Below are 15,079 nucleotides of genomic sequence, written 5' to 3' on the forward strand. Positions count from 1 at the left end.
ATTAAGTATTTTGTTATTAATATACCTGGTCCAAGAATATTTATCTAATTATCTGTATTGAGTTTAAGAATCAAGAACGTAGATTTGAATGCCTATAACGTTGGATTATTTTCCTAAGAACGCGAAGAGATATAATTATATGCGTGTGATCATATGTTTTTATTATTCTATAATTAAAAATTATACCAATAAAAACAATAATAATAGGAAGAGTGTAACTGACTTGGTCTAGTTTCACTCATTAATTTCAGCGTAACCACAATCATGGTTTTGTTTGCGTAGGATTAGGAAATTGAAATTATATTGACCTTCCATTTACAGTAAATTTGATCTCTTCTTACATAATTACTGCCAAAGCAATTATAAAAGCCCGAATCCTTCAAGTCCAGTACTCCGTTCTCTGGCACTATCCACACACGGTGCATGCATTATATATAGATAGAGAGAGAGAGAGAAAAACACCATCATCTAGTGAGTGAAACAACACATCACAATGACGATTCAAGACGACAAGGCAGGTCCATCTTCTCTAGAAATACAGCAATCGCCGGAAGCCAAGGCTCCCATCAGATTGATAATCATCGTCGCCGCCATAGCCGCCGGAGTGCAATTCGGGTGGGCCCTACAGCTGTCCCTCCTCACTCCATACGTCCAGCTCCTCGGAGTCCCCCACACCTGGGCCGCCTTCGTGTGGCTCTGCGGGCCCATCTCCGGTCTCCTCGTCCAGCCCATCGCCGGATATTACAGCGACCACTGCACCTCCCGCTTCGGCCGCCGCCGCCCCTTCATCGCCGCCGGTGCCTCCCTCGTCGCCATCGCCGTCTGCCTCATCGGCTTCGCAGCTGACATCGGCGTCGCCAGCGGCGATCCCATCGGGACAGCTTCTAAGCCTAGAGCCACCGCTGTTTTCGTCGTCGGATTCTGGATTCTCGACGTTGCCAACAACATGTTGCAGGTTAGATCCAAATTGATTCAACCATTTTCCGATTTCCCCCATTTTTTATTGGAAATTGGGGATTTGAAATTGCAGGGGCCGTGTAGGGCTTTGCTGGCGGATCTATCAGGCGGAGAAGCTCGGAGAATGAGCACAGCAAACGCGCTCTTCTCTTTCTTCATGGCGGTGGGAAACGTCCTCGGCTACGCCGCCGGATCGTACACTCACCTCTACACAATCTTCCCCTTCTCCAAAACCGAGGCCTGCGAAGTGTATTGCGCGAATCTCAAGTCTTGCTTCATAATCGCCATCTTCCTCCTAATCTCCATCACCGTCCTGGCCCTCTTCTTCGTGACGGAGACCCCTCAGGCGGCGGTGGAGCCAGATCCGGCGAAGAAAGGGCAAATCCCGGTGTTTGGGGAATTATTCGGTGCGCTGAAGGAGCTGCCTAGGCCGATGTGGATAGTGATGCTGGTGACCGCCTTCAACTGGGTGGCGTGGTTCCCATTCCTCCTGTTCGACACGGATTGGATGGGGAGAGAGGTGTACGGCGGCAAAGTCGGCGAGGGGCTGTACGACCAGGGCGTGCGCGCCGGCTCCTTGGGGCTCATGATCAACTCCGTCGTTTTAGGGTTCGCGTCCCTTGCGGTGCAGATGTTGGCTAAGGGCCGAATTGGGGTTAAGAAGATTTGGGGTGGCGCCAATTTCCTCCTCGCCATTTGCCTGCTTTTGACCGTCGTCGTCACCAAAGCCGCCCAGAACTCCCGCCACTATGCCCCCGATGGGTCGCTGCTCAAGCCCGACTCTGACGTCAAGCTCGGAGCTCTTGCCATCTTCGGATTCCTCGGCATCCCCCTCTCCGTCACTTTCAGCATCCCTTTCGCTATGGCTTCCATCTTCTCCAGCGATTCTGGTTCCGGACAAGGTAACCCTAACAAAATGGAAATATATACTAGCTAGTCCATAACGAACGAGACATTTCCTTTTTTAGCAAAATTTTACTTTTTACAGTAATTAATGTGGTGTGAAAGTGGAAATAACGTCGACTGTTGTCCTTATCTAACGAGTTATTTCACTTTCTAGCAAAAGTTAATCATTTTAATCTTTGAATCTAATCAAATCATATTTATTTGCAGGCCTATCACTTGGACTTCTAAATCTTGCAATTGTTGTTCCACAGGTGATTTATATACCGTATATGTACATTAGCCAAAATAAAAAAAGAATTTAATCGTAATATGAATTTGGTTGATGCATGCAGATGTTTGTTTCGGTGTTAAGTGGTCCCTGGGATTCTCTGTTCGGCGGCGGAAACCTACCGGCCTTCGTGGTTGGGGCGTTGTCTGCGATTGTGAGTGGCATTTTGGCACTCACGATGCTCCCGTCGCCGCCTGCTGGCGCCTTGGAGAGCAAGAGCTTGACTGGCGGAGGGCCTCACTAGCTAACAAACTCACAGATCATGGCTTTCTCGAGTTATATATTCATCTTCAAATATTAGTCAGCTTTCATATTTTATATGCGATAAGCGTAGTAATATTAAGACGTGACTTTATTTTATAACTGATGAGGGTCATCGTGTGTGATGCACCTATAATTATATCTCTATGCAATAACTATATATCGGAAAAGAAATGATAAATGATTATGATTTGAGCCCATGTTTTTTTTTTTTGGTTGACAATATGCGTGGTCCTAGTTTATCTATATAATTATGTTGGTAAAAATCAGAATTTACCTAGTTTGAGCTCAGCCTCACATAACTCTATATGAGAATCTTTAATACTATTGTATTAAAAAATTTGAATCATTTCCTTAATTAGTTAATCATTGTTTACTTATTTATTGCTTATAGCTTCAAATAACTCTATGAGAATCTTATCTTTAATAATCAATACTTAATGACGTTTCTATTTTATGATAGAGACAAGATATCTGAAATTACTTCATGCTAAGTCAATCCAAATTTTATTTTATGTTCGCGTTTTCGAACAACGTACTAAAATATTAAGTAAATGGTAATACTAGTATTTATTAAAGCAATATTTATTGTATTAAATAGGGAGATAATAAAGTAAAAGAGAAAAAGGTATGAAAGATATTATGAAAAATTATTATGTAAATCATAATTTTTGGTTGACTTCTATACAATCCCATAATTTATAAAACTAGCTAATTAATCATAGTTATTATATAATTTTCAATTGTCTCGAACAATTAAAATTTTAATGAAATTTTTTATTTAAATCATAATTTTCTGAATAAATTTAGCATTATTCTATAATATGATTGTTGATTTTAGATTATTATACAGTATTATGTAATTGGTGATGATATATTGACAAACGTAAAGTCACAACAAATTTCATAAAATTTCTAATTATATTGGATAATTAGAAAATGTACAATAGTTGTGATTTAATTAGCTATTTTTAAAAGTTATGAGATTGGCCATGAGTCAACCAAAAAGTTAAATACAATTTGTAGTAATAAGGTTTTATGGGTTGCCCAATATGACATTCGATCCTAAAATGTACTACTATTTTAAGTGCAAAAATTGATAAGACTAAAGAAATTGATATTAAAAAAAATGAATCATATATAAACCACTCAGTATCAAGTGTTCTTTGGTGCATAATCTCATGCTATATAGAAAAATGACATTAATAATCAAATCACAAAATAACATTTATAAATTATTCAACTAATAGTCGAAATATTTATTATCAAAGTAAAACTAATGAGATATGTCGTTTAATCATTTCTTAAAAATAAAAAATAATTATACGGGATCAAGTGAGAGCTAGAAAACAAATCAACAGAGCGCGACATAAGTTGCAACCGTAAGCTACCGCAGACAAAAGAACCGCACCCAAAACCTTGCAAGCTTCTGCAACCGTCAAGACTCACTGTCGCGACGGAGAAGACGAGACACGCCACATACCATAAACGAACCGTTCTCATCTGTCTCACCAAACATGCGATGAATTCCTAATTTCCACAAGATCGCCTTTGCTTTCTTAATGTCTGATAAAAATTCGTAGCCTTTTTCAGCTCCATGGATTGCACCGACGCAATTCTTGAAACACCAGCGGCTGCTTACGAGCTGTTTCTCAAATCGGTTGTCGCGATACCCTTGTCGCATTATTTGGCGGCGGCCCTTTTCTGTTTTGCTGTCGTCTTGTACAATTTCTTGGAATTCCATTTTCTTCAGGATATTCTCACTGGATTTCGTGGGGGCCCTATTTTCTTGACGTACAATGCAAGCTCGGAGATTTATCACGGGGTTGTGTCCAAGTGCCGGACACTTCATGGGAGGTAAGGTCGAAGATAATTGTGTGTTCAGATTGAGCTTCTGAATTTGTAGTGACGTTTGAAAGCCTTAAACTGCGTGAAAATTTTAGGTGTTGCCAAAATCTGGTTTCTCTCTATGTGTGTGTGTTCTGATTTGCAAGGGAAATTGAGTAATCAAGAATGCATTACTCTTGCATAATTGTTTTTGGATATGCATTAGTGACATTTGAGCTTATGATCATGCCTGCTTTCTCTTTTATATGTGCTTGGTATTGGTTGCTTAAAAATCTTCTTTCTTTGTTTATATTTAGACTGTTTAAATTTTTGACTCATCAGTTTGTGCTAAAATGGACAAACAGGTACTTGGTTACACCTTGGCTCTCAAGTCCACATTTCCAAACTTCTTTCCTGAACTTCTTTGGGAGGCCTCCGGTGTTCACCTATAGAAGGTGAGGTTCCTGCAATGCTAGTTGTATAATGTTTTCAGTCACTCCCTTTTGTTAGTTTATGCAAAGTGACTGACTATGCAGTGAAGGGAGATTATGTCATGGGCAAAGTATTATATAATTGATCGGGGGAATAATGATTTATTGAGCTAACTTGAACAATTTGAGCAGTCCATTTCGCACCAGTTTCTTTACTTGCTGAAAATACAGAGCTGTGAAATCATCTGTTGCTTCTTCGAATATTAACATACTATTATCAGAATTTGCAGCAATAGAATTGGGGATGTTTGGTTGACATTATTGTAGTTAGATGCATTACTTTTATCCATCTGATTTGTCTGTGTACCTTCAGGCAGATGTTTCATGCAACTGATGGTGGGACTTTTGCTCTGGATTGGCTGTTACACTCTGATGGTAAAGAAATCATCCCGAAGTGATTAAGTGAAATTGGCTGAGGCACATAGCAAATACATGGCACACACAATAGTTTACTGTAAGATTGTTATGATGAATTTTTTAGACATCCAAAAACCTCAAACGGCATATGAAACTTTTATATGCATAGCGATGTTCCATGTTCAGTTAATATGTCCTCCAGCATTGGACTTTTATTTATTCGAAAAACTATTTGGTGTTGTGGAGTTTCAGATTTTAGTTAATACTCCCTCTGTCCCACAATAGGAGTCACATTCGGTGGAGGCACGGGTTTTAAGAACTGTAAAGAATAGTGGGTTGGAAAAGTTAGTGAAATATGTGACCCACTTTTTTATATTGGTTTTATAATAAAATCAGAGTGAGGTGAGTTAGTGAAACGTGGGACCTACTTATCATGTATGGTAAAAGTGAAATATGACTCTTATTGTGGGACGGACCGAAATGACAAAATATGACTCTTATTGTGGGATGGAGGGAGTAATTAGTTACTTCTACAGTAACTAATAACTAAATCCTGCACTCTGTGGACCCTTTTATGACATTTTTTTTTCTCAAAAACATAATCTTGTGAGCGCATAAAATGCAAATTTCTTTTCTTGGAAGGTTGTAAAGCTTTTCACTTCCTTGTATGTTTTATATACATGTCTTGTTCCTTCATTTTGGCTGTTGAATTCTGTTTGCCACTTTTGATTTTTACCTTGCTTATATTTGTGGCAGTTTCTGGAGTATCTGTTCAAAATGATAATGACCTTGCAAAGGATGATGCAACTCCTATTGTTATTGTGATTCCTGGACTAACAAGTGATTCAAATTCTCCGGTAAGCCCCTTGTTACCGCAATTTAGAATAGTGGTGCATCCTATTAGACGTACGATTTGCTTTTATTGTATAAAATTATGTATTTGAAATATTGCCTTTGTCTCTTTATTTCTTATATGTGAGTATGATTCTAAAAGAAATGTGAGTTGGACCATAATAAACGGAAAAAAGAAATGTATCGCATAGACATACCATGCATGTTTTTGGTTAACTTTGTAGTATTTGGTAATTTGTCTCAACGTTTTTGTCAAGCATGAGTTTATTCTATAGAAGTTCAAGATGGTGATATCTTAAGGTTAAACCGAGCTCTAGTTTGTCCATTGCACTGTGTACATACTATGCATTTTTAATATCTTTTGATCTCATATTCTCATCCATGCTGAAAACCAGTTGCCGACCAGGTAGCTATCGATACAGTGGTATATTATTAATATGTTATTTGTCTAATTAGCTTCTGCTCTATGGCTGCAGTACATGAAACATCTCGTCTTTGGTACTGCCAAAAATGGATGGAATGTGGTTGTCAGCAATCATCGAGGACTGGGTGGTGTCTCAGTTACAGTAAGTACTAAAGATAAAAGATTTGTCCAAAAATAAGCTGAAGAATGATTTGTCGATTGCTCATTATTACTCAAGAGTTTGTTTTGTTATGCAATACCATGTTTTAATCTAGACACGAGCACATGTGATATGCTAGATATCTTAGCAAATCCATCACCAATAAATTGATATTAACTCATCATTTATGCAGACTGATTGCTTTTACAATGCTGGCTGGACTGCAGATGTGCGTGAAGTAATTAACTACTTACATAAAGAGTATTCTGCAGCTCCATTGTTTGTAGTGGGAACAAGTATCGGTGCAAACATTTTGGTAGAGTTCTGCTTATGTATTCTTGCTTACAAGAGAATGCCAATTGCCAATGTTGATCTGATATGCCCTTTTTTAAACTGTTAGGTAAAATATCTTGGAGAGGATGGAGAAAATGTTCCAATTGCAGGTGCTGCAGCAGTTTGCTCTCCTTGGGATCTCTTGGTCAGTTGATGTGAACTACATGTATTTGAATTAAAAATGTACAACCTGTTAATTAATGACTATTAGTCTCTGCTTGAGAGTACTCTGATTGGACCTTTTCTTGTGATTTTATGTGAAAACTGTATCAAGTTCTACAGAGCTTTCGAACACAGCTTTAATTCCTAAAATGTGTTAAGTAGATGTTATATTCTAACAGACTCTTTTCCTAATGTTATGATTTTGTTTTAGTTTCATATCAAATTTGTGTTTCCGTTTCCATATTCCCAGATTGGTTCCAGGTTTATATCTCGAAGGCTTATTCAAAAGTTATATGACAGAGCTCTTACTATTGGTCTTCAAGGCTATGCACAGCTGTATGTTGCACTGCCTTCTTATACAATTCTTTACAAATTTAGGCAATTGAAACATTTGGCAATGCTACAGATTGCTGGACTTGAAAATTTCTTTAAATTGAATAGTTTCCATATTCTTAAATCTATTTTTATCTGTCATGTTTATTTTTTTCTTCATATGTATTGATTGTTATGCGTCTTACTAACTAAACTATGTTTGCTTGCACAATGCAGACATGAAACTCGCTATACTCGTCTTGCTAATTGGGAGGGTATAGTAAAGGTTAGTCTTCTACATTTGTAACATGCTATTTCGGGCCTCTGCTGTTTCTGATTCTTGCATAGCTTGCTTGTGAAGTGTGTCGACTGTGAGATCTTCTTTCTGAATTCTATGCTTATCATGGACGCTTGTCTTAGTATCGGTTAGCATTGAACACCCAAGTGACCTATTTTCAAGTCCTTTGTTCAATTAGATCTCTCATTGTTTATCTGTATGAATAGTTTTAGGGTTGTAGTTTCCTGTACAAATTATACGGCTTCATGCACCTCAGCATCTGTCATTTCTTTAAAAATCTTACCAAAATAAGTAATTATATCAATCTCAAACTTGTATCGTGGTGAAGGTTAATTAGTTTCAAACATTTTCTCGCTGAAGTAATTTAGTGTGTAGTATCGTCATTCGCTGATGATACCTATATTATCTGCAGTCACGTACTGTTCGGGATTTTGATACACATGCCACCTGCCTTGTTGGGGAATACGAGGTACCTCTTGTTCTACACTTCCGAATATTCCATAAGCTTTTCAAATTTACTTCGTTCTTACAAAGTCAGTATAAAAACTACCTCACTGACATATCGAAGCTTACTTTTATTTTTGCTTAAGACTGTGGATACATACTATAGACGCTGTAGTAGTACTGCTTTTATTGGACGAGTTTCTGTTCCATTGCTCTGCATAAGTGCATTGGATGATCCAGTCTGCACCCGAGAAGCCATTCCTTGGGATGAATGCAGGTAAAGTAGCGTACATTTTTCCATGAAGTGCCGACTTCCTTTCTCCCTTTAGAATTCAGCTGATATAGTGCTAAGATGTTTTCTCATGGCAGAGCAAATAAAAACATAGTCTTAGCTACAAGTCTACATGGTGGACATCTCGCGTTTTTTGAAGGCATAACTGGATCTCGACTATGGTACTTCATTCTCTTCATTCGAACAATTTATTTTCTGGTTGAGTTCTTTATAGCTTCTGAGTTACTGCATATACTAATCGATGATAATCATGAAATAGCTACAAAAAAGTCTTATTCATTTTTGCAGTGTTTTTGCCAAAAACATCATATGATACAATGCTGCCTCGATGCATTTCATTGTAGGCATTATTTCACAAAACTTCCTCCTTTTCTTGAACAATTAGATCTTTCATCTTTGATGGGTCACTGTGCTTGATTTAGTATGCAATGGACCTCACAAATATAATGATGTTTAACATCCCTATGTTTCCAAATCTAACAATATTTAGGGTTTGGTGTAAATCTAACACTCGATGAAATTGACAATATTTCCGTTATTCTATCCGTTCAATGTAAATGTATATCAATTATTCTCCACTCAGATGTGAAATAGAATCTAGCATTTTTGTTTTGTAGTAGTAACACTTATTCTTCTGCTTTTCAGGTGGGTGAGAGCAGTTAATGAATTTCTTGGAGTTCTACTCACGAGTCCATACATGCACAAACAGAACAAGGTGCACGATTTTTTCGTTACCTCACGTCCTGTCCATCTAAGCATTTGCTCAAATTTAGAGTTGTTTGGCCGTCTAATCTTTTAAATACAAAACATCAATCTTATGATTTCATTAATCCCCCTAATATGTTCTCGTTATCAGGCAGAAAGTGTTGGGCCTCATTCTCCTGCTATGCAAACTTCGATCGATCAAGGTCCCTATCTCAACGTTGCTGATGGAATGGTGGCTGCAATGGGGAACGAGCACACAGATGGCGAGGAGACATCCGAAGATCCCAATCAGACTGATCAAACAGTTCCAGTTACTGACAACCACGTCTTTGGTGGAAGGAAAACCCGTTGTGCTACCAATGATTCTCAAACCTCCAGAGATGATGCTGGTTCGAAGGGCCAAGGGATCGTTCGAAGATGCTTGCATCAACTTTCTCGACAAAGTAACAAATCGATCTGGCTGCTTGCCTACATAGCCATCATGTCGTCCTGGCCAGTAGTGGGGGTTGCACTCCGTTATCTCCACAGAAGGAAGGTGATGAAAGGCTTACCAGGAAGTGGACTGAAATGATCTGGACACAGCTGTTGCTTCGTTGTCCGTAACAAGTAAATTGTGATCTCCCTTGAAAACTCTCTTTGAAGTATGAAACATGTGCTCTTATAGCAATTTAGCAATAAGTTAATTGGGGATAGCAGATAATGTTCAATCATCTATCTTATCAATCATGAAAAGTAAACGCTTCCTCAATGTAGAATGTTTTTATGTGTATCCAATAGTGCTGTTGGTAACAAAATATTTGATGAAACGAACATGCTAAATAAATTTACAAGAAAGTTATAAAGAACTAAAGAATTTCATTTCATACACCTGAACACCAAGAAGATGCTGTGATCAAAATTCTGTCTTGCCATCCTAGAGAGATAGCTTTGCCATTCTCTCTCTCAAAAACTCTAAAACCACCATTCTCTCCATCAAACTTGATTGGGCAACAGTGGCTTCTGATTTTCAGCAGCAACTTTGCCTGCATCACAGCTCTGCAGCTCTGCTCAACTCCCACAAAGCCCCTTCTCTCCATCCTCCCACTCCATGTCTCCATCTTCTCAAACATCGGACAGCTCCTGTCGTTGTCTCTATCGTAGTTTATCGCACTCCTAATCTCCTTCCCAAGATGATCCCTCTCAATGCTCAGCCTCTCATCACTCTCTAATGGAAGGCAGTCATCCAATGAATCAAAAATTGCTGCAAATTGATGCAAAGACTCCATGAATCTGGGTAAGAACTTGTTGCTGCTGCATGTGCCTTCTTGCTCGACTAGAACGACAATCGAGGGCTTAAGAGAGTAGACAAAGCTTAGAGTTTCTGAGATTTTGGAGAGAGTTTTGAGTGAAGTGAGATGGAATACTAAGTTGATAGCAACTGTCTCATCCTTCCTCTTCTCCATCTTCACATTCTTAGATCCTCTAACAAGGCCATGGAACTCGAAAACGAGGTTGGGGAAGCCTTTTGCGAAGCTCACCAATCTTGATTCAGTTTCTTGGATCTCTTCCACATTCCCACCGAAGGCAGTGATCTTTAAAGAAATCTTGTTTGTGGGAGTGGCATTTTCTGATAGGGACTGCATGAGGGAGGGCCATTGGAAGCCGTAGGAGACGTCGAAATCGAGCACGTGGAGAGCCCTACTGCCGTCTCTCTCGAAGGCTTCGATGATGGCTTGATTGGCTGTGAAGTGAGCAAATTGGTAGAATGGTGAGGCCTTGTAAAGAGATATGAAAGCCGAGAACTCCATCTCGGGCGAGGGCCCCTTCATGATGGTGTCGTAGAAGGGCGATTTTCGGGTGAGGAGATGGGCGAGGAGGGTGTCGGCGAAGTAGGTTGCAACTCGTTGGACGGAGTCACCTCTCAAGGAGACGGAATGGTAGAGTTGGGAGAGGTTTTCGAGGGCCGAGGTCATGTCGTTTTCGTTCACGGAGGCGGCGGCGATGAGGAGGGAGTGGATCAAATGGAGGCTTTCACCTTCATTTGATCTCTTGTTGTGATCCTTCTTTAGCATTGTCTCTCTTGTTTCGAGGAGGGCGATGATCTTGCCCTCCTCCGGGATTCCATGAGTCGGGCTTGAGTAGTTTGATATTTCTTCGGTGGTTCGGGTTCTTTTCATCTTTCTCTCGCGGTCGTGGCTCGGGGATATGGAGAGTTTGAGGGTCAAGAAGTCCTCTTGGTCCATGATTTCCATAGAGAAGTTGATTGTTAGGGGAGGGAATAAAAGTTGAAGAGGGAGGGAGATTTCATGGGAGAATAGAGACAAGATGATAAAAATGAGATAGAAAACGAGAACAAGGCTTGAATAGTTCGTATAGTGATGGAGATAGAAAAGGTATCTTTTTAAGGTCAAGAATTGGATTGCATTTTTTATTTTATTTCTTTTTTTCGTTGTTTGAACGCTACGAAAAGGGTGTTTTTGTAGTGTGCAGTGGAGAATATAACAAGAAAATAAAGTAATTTGGAGCATCAAAATATACCAACCGTCGGCATAGAGACTTTTGTCGAATTTGAATAAAATCTCATGTTCCAACTTCAATATTCTTCTATATAAAATCCTTTAATGGTATTATATATTTATATTACATATAATGATAATGAAAATGAGTATATTTTAAAGTGGATGATTTAAAAAAGTTAAACAACTCACCAAAATCAAAATGAGATACTTTAAACGTATAGAATCAGTGAGTATTTACCTATATAGTTGTCTTTAGCGTTGAAAGGAATTTTTATTTTAGCTTGCAGAATATTAGTATAGTAATAGATCCAAACTGTCATTTTAAATATAAACTACAACAGCTCGTGATCCACCACAATGTTAGAAAATCAATATTCTTGTTTAGGCAATCGAAAGAATCACAACTTTTGGAACTTAATGTTTCGAATTATTTATTTGGAGTTATTTTACTATATATTTCTGGCATGTTTCACGTCTAAATTTAATTTGAGTCAATTAAGCCATTGAGATAATATACACTATCTTAATCAATTCCAATACTCATATCATGTGTAATTAACAAATCCTAGTGATGAATTGTTGGTTCGATTACTTTAACACTTACTATTAATTTTAAATTTCAAGAATAAATGTTCTAGAATCAGCAAAAGAATATACATGTTGAATATTCCTTCATCTAAAACTGCCGTTTGAATGAAGCAATGTATATATACACACAGTACTTATATAGCCTTCAAATTAAATGTGAACACAGCTCGTGTCTTAGATTTCAACGTTATTAAAGGTGAATATATACACATATATACTTGGAAAAAATTGGGAAAATTCATGCGTGTTGCTTTGCATTGATCAGGCATTGACATTTAGGTGAGCTGGTAGTTGTTTAGTGTAAAATAAAATTAAAATACAAAACATACACACAATATTTGATATGATAATTAGAATTCAGAAGTATGCTAATTCATGAATCTAACTATTTTTGAGTGTTTAAACTTTAAATGGAAATAGTATGATAAAATCAAAGTGAAGCACATAATGCAACACACTATTAGGGAAGCGATTGTTCATCGAGACACACTATTTTGTCGTTGAACATGGAAGCGATATACATAAGATAAGACTAAACATTGCCACTACTTGATTGTTCTCGATTCTCAAAGAAAAGTCTTACAGTCGAGTATATTAGGGAAGGCTCAGCTATTGCACCGTTTCCATAGTCTCCACAGGCCAGCCTCTTCTTCACCGGGGGAATTAGAGAGATCCCAAGATCATCGATCCCCATGAGATGACGTTCGGTGAAAGGGTTGTTCCACATGAGGCTGTTCATGGCTGGCGCTACGAACATTGGCTTACTGTAGTCCCATGCCCGGACAATGCAGGTCAACAAGTTATCACATAAACCTCCAGCAATCTATTTAAGACAAAGAAACAAAAGTTATAGTCAAATCACACTTTGTTAGCTTCGCAAACAATTTATAAGAAGACCTTTGAGACGAAATGCAAAATTTGTCAGACCTTCAAAAGAGCTCTAAAAAAACGTAGACCTTTTCAAAAAGTTGCAAATACGACCTAAACCTAAGGTCAATTAGAGCTTAAAGTCAGTTTACTTTTATCAACAAAGTCTATGCAAGGAAATGTATATCATTTGCCCAAATGATCCTTGAACATGGAAGTAGCCTGTGATTTATCAGTGAAAAATGCACCAGATATATAGCATGTAACAAGATTTCTTAAAAGTCTAAAATTAGTAATGGATGGATTGTAAGGTTAACAAACAAATGCGAACAGCCATCATCGCAGCTTATTTTTACCTTGGCAAGTGTATTAGCAGACAAAGGTGCAATAACCATTATATCAGCCCATTTGCGCAACTCAACGTGGAGCACATTATCACCTATCTTTTTCCAACTCGACCATTCATCCTCATCAGCGTAAAGTACTACATCCTTGGGAAGAGCTACCCTGTCTACGAAATGAAGCGATGCCTGGGTAGCAACAGCTTTCACTTCTGCCCACTCGGAGAAGCAATTACAAAGATTAGCAAATTTTACTGCAGCAACACTGCCACTGGCAGCAAGCAGGATGCGAGGTCTCCTCACAGCACTATTTACTTGATACAAATCCATGTTCGTATTCTGAGGTTCTACATGTTCCATAGCCTGTTCGGTAACAACAATGTTAACGAGACGTGGCTTCTATTAAGCAAAAAGCAGAAAAAGATCTTAAAAAGAAAGATTTAGTCACTATTACAACTAGAAACGATTTCAAGCGCTCATACCATATAGGAAGAAAAACAGTAAGATGGTAAACATTGTTCAGTACATTCTACCTTAGCAAAGTCACATACACCATTTATTCTCTGATAAAATGACTATCTCAATACATTGAATAAACAGAGCATAAAATTTTTTCATAAATTTAGTGCTGGTTTTATTATCTGCACTAATCAGGGTAATTTTAACAAGGAGGTAATAGGTGACCAGTTCATAACTTCTTATTATATAATGCTACAAACAATCATGCAGCCAAACTATGCATTATCTCCTACAAATGAGATGTGATTTACCAATTTGCCTAGGTTAAATTTCCACAGTGTGGCAAAGGGGCAATTGATCACAATGTCAAACTTCCAAAATAACAATTCAAGCAATAGATAAACAGTTTCAAGAAGAACTAGGTCAAACATGCGATTAGAGAAATCAACAAAAAATGAAAATTGGAACTGATATTCAGTCGATCCGAGCTACCCAAATCGCAGAAGAAGCAAATTAACCGTCAATTCACCAAACATTTATAGAAATTCATACGGCGCCAGCTACAAGAATCAGAAAAATTGAAAATTTCAAACGACAAACTACCAAACAGTTCCAAAAAAAAAAAACATCAGAAGAAAACGCAAATAATTTTAGCAACCAAAAAAAAAAAACTTGTAAGAGAAATCAAGAATAAGTTAAGTGCCAAATAAAACGATCAAAAAAATTAACTAAAAACGAGATTTACTGCGAAAACTCACAGATGAAAGTCTGAAACTGAAGTTACGAAAGCGCACTAGTGGGAAACTGAAGTACGTACTTGGGTGTAATATTCAAAATAAGATTAAGGAGATAGTAAAATATAATTCCCCAGATAAATGTTTTAACCATGGCTTCATGTAAATTTTATTTAATAATTAAAAATTAACAGTACCAATTAAATTTCAAACACACATTCTTATTATCTTTTTATTTAATAAATTACACATTTTTTCTTAATTTCCGTGCCGAAAAAAATTGTCTCCACTATTATGTATTTTTTTCCTTACTTAACACACAAAACAACATTTTCTAAAATCTTATGTCATAATTCAAGTATTGACATCTATTACTTTTTCCGTTCCAGATAGTTTGTTCCATTTTTCCATTTGAATCCGTCCCATATAATTTGTCTCATTTTATTTTTTTAATATTTTTAGCAGTGGACCTCATATTCCTCGTGATAGAGAGAGAGCTACAAGTTATGCAGTTATCTCAAATCTGAACACAGAAATCAATCATTGTTCAAAATATAAACCAAC

General features: G+C 37.8%; 4 protein-coding genes across 6 annotated transcripts; 2 read left to right on the forward strand and 2 right to left on the reverse strand.

Moving 5' to 3' along the window:
- The first annotated feature begins 414 nt into the window (after positions 1-414).
- Positions 415-2,587, forward strand: LOC125219399 (sucrose transport protein-like). The gene is made up of 4 exons (XM_048121370.1): positions 415-955; positions 1,031-1,859; positions 2,071-2,114; positions 2,196-2,587. Exons 1-4 carry the CDS (start codon positions 494-496, stop codon positions 2,373-2,375), a joined length of 1,515 nt encoding a protein of 504 aa, XP_047977327.1. The 5' UTR covers positions 415-493; the 3' UTR covers positions 2,376-2,587.
- Positions 2,588-3,790: 1,203 nt separating this feature from the next.
- Positions 3,791-9,797, forward strand: LOC125224082 (embryogenesis-associated protein EMB8). The gene is made up of 14 exons (XM_048127432.1): positions 3,791-4,249; positions 4,585-4,674; positions 5,024-5,085; positions 5,824-5,924; positions 6,396-6,485; positions 6,676-6,798; positions 6,883-6,960; positions 7,228-7,313; positions 7,527-7,575; positions 8,000-8,056; positions 8,178-8,308; positions 8,401-8,484; positions 8,969-9,038; positions 9,180-9,797. The coding sequence occupies exons 1-14, from the start codon at positions 3,990-3,992 to the stop codon at positions 9,597-9,599; spliced, it is 1,701 nt and encodes a 566-aa protein (XP_047983389.1). The 5' UTR covers positions 3,791-3,989; the 3' UTR covers positions 9,600-9,797.
- On the reverse strand, positions 9,777-11,449 carry LOC125224083 (GRAS family protein RAM1-like). Its single transcript, XM_048127433.1, has one exon. It carries the CDS (start codon positions 11,257-11,259, stop codon positions 9,889-9,891), a length of 1,371 nt encoding a protein of 456 aa, XP_047983390.1. The 5' UTR covers positions 11,260-11,449; the 3' UTR covers positions 9,777-9,888.
- Positions 11,450-12,539: 1,090 nt separating this feature from the next.
- On the reverse strand, positions 12,540-14,632 carry LOC125219634 (probable phosphopantothenoylcysteine decarboxylase). 3 transcript variants are annotated; one of them, XM_048121660.1, is made up of 3 exons: positions 14,540-14,632; positions 13,338-13,685; positions 12,540-12,937 (listed from the first exon to the last, which is right to left on the reverse strand). In XM_048121660.1, exons 2-3 carry the CDS (start codon positions 13,680-13,682, stop codon positions 12,647-12,649), a joined length of 636 nt encoding a protein of 211 aa, XP_047977617.1. In that variant the 5' UTR covers positions 13,683-13,685; positions 14,540-14,632; the 3' UTR covers positions 12,540-12,646. The 3 variants fall into 3 exon arrangements, with proteins under 3 accessions (XP_047977617.1, XP_047977616.1, XP_047977618.1); XM_048121659.1 differs by lacking the exon at positions 14,540-14,632 and adding an exon at positions 14,093-14,420; XM_048121661.1 differs by lacking the exon at positions 14,540-14,632 and adding an exon at positions 14,274-14,416.
- Positions 14,633-15,079: the final 447 nt, after the last annotated feature.

This window comes from Salvia hispanica, chromosome 4 (assembly GCF_023119035.1).
Source record: "Salvia hispanica cultivar TCC Black 2014 chromosome 4, UniMelb_Shisp_WGS_1.0, whole genome shotgun sequence".
Lineage (NCBI taxonomy): Eukaryota > Viridiplantae > Streptophyta > Magnoliopsida > Lamiales > Lamiaceae > Salvia > Salvia hispanica.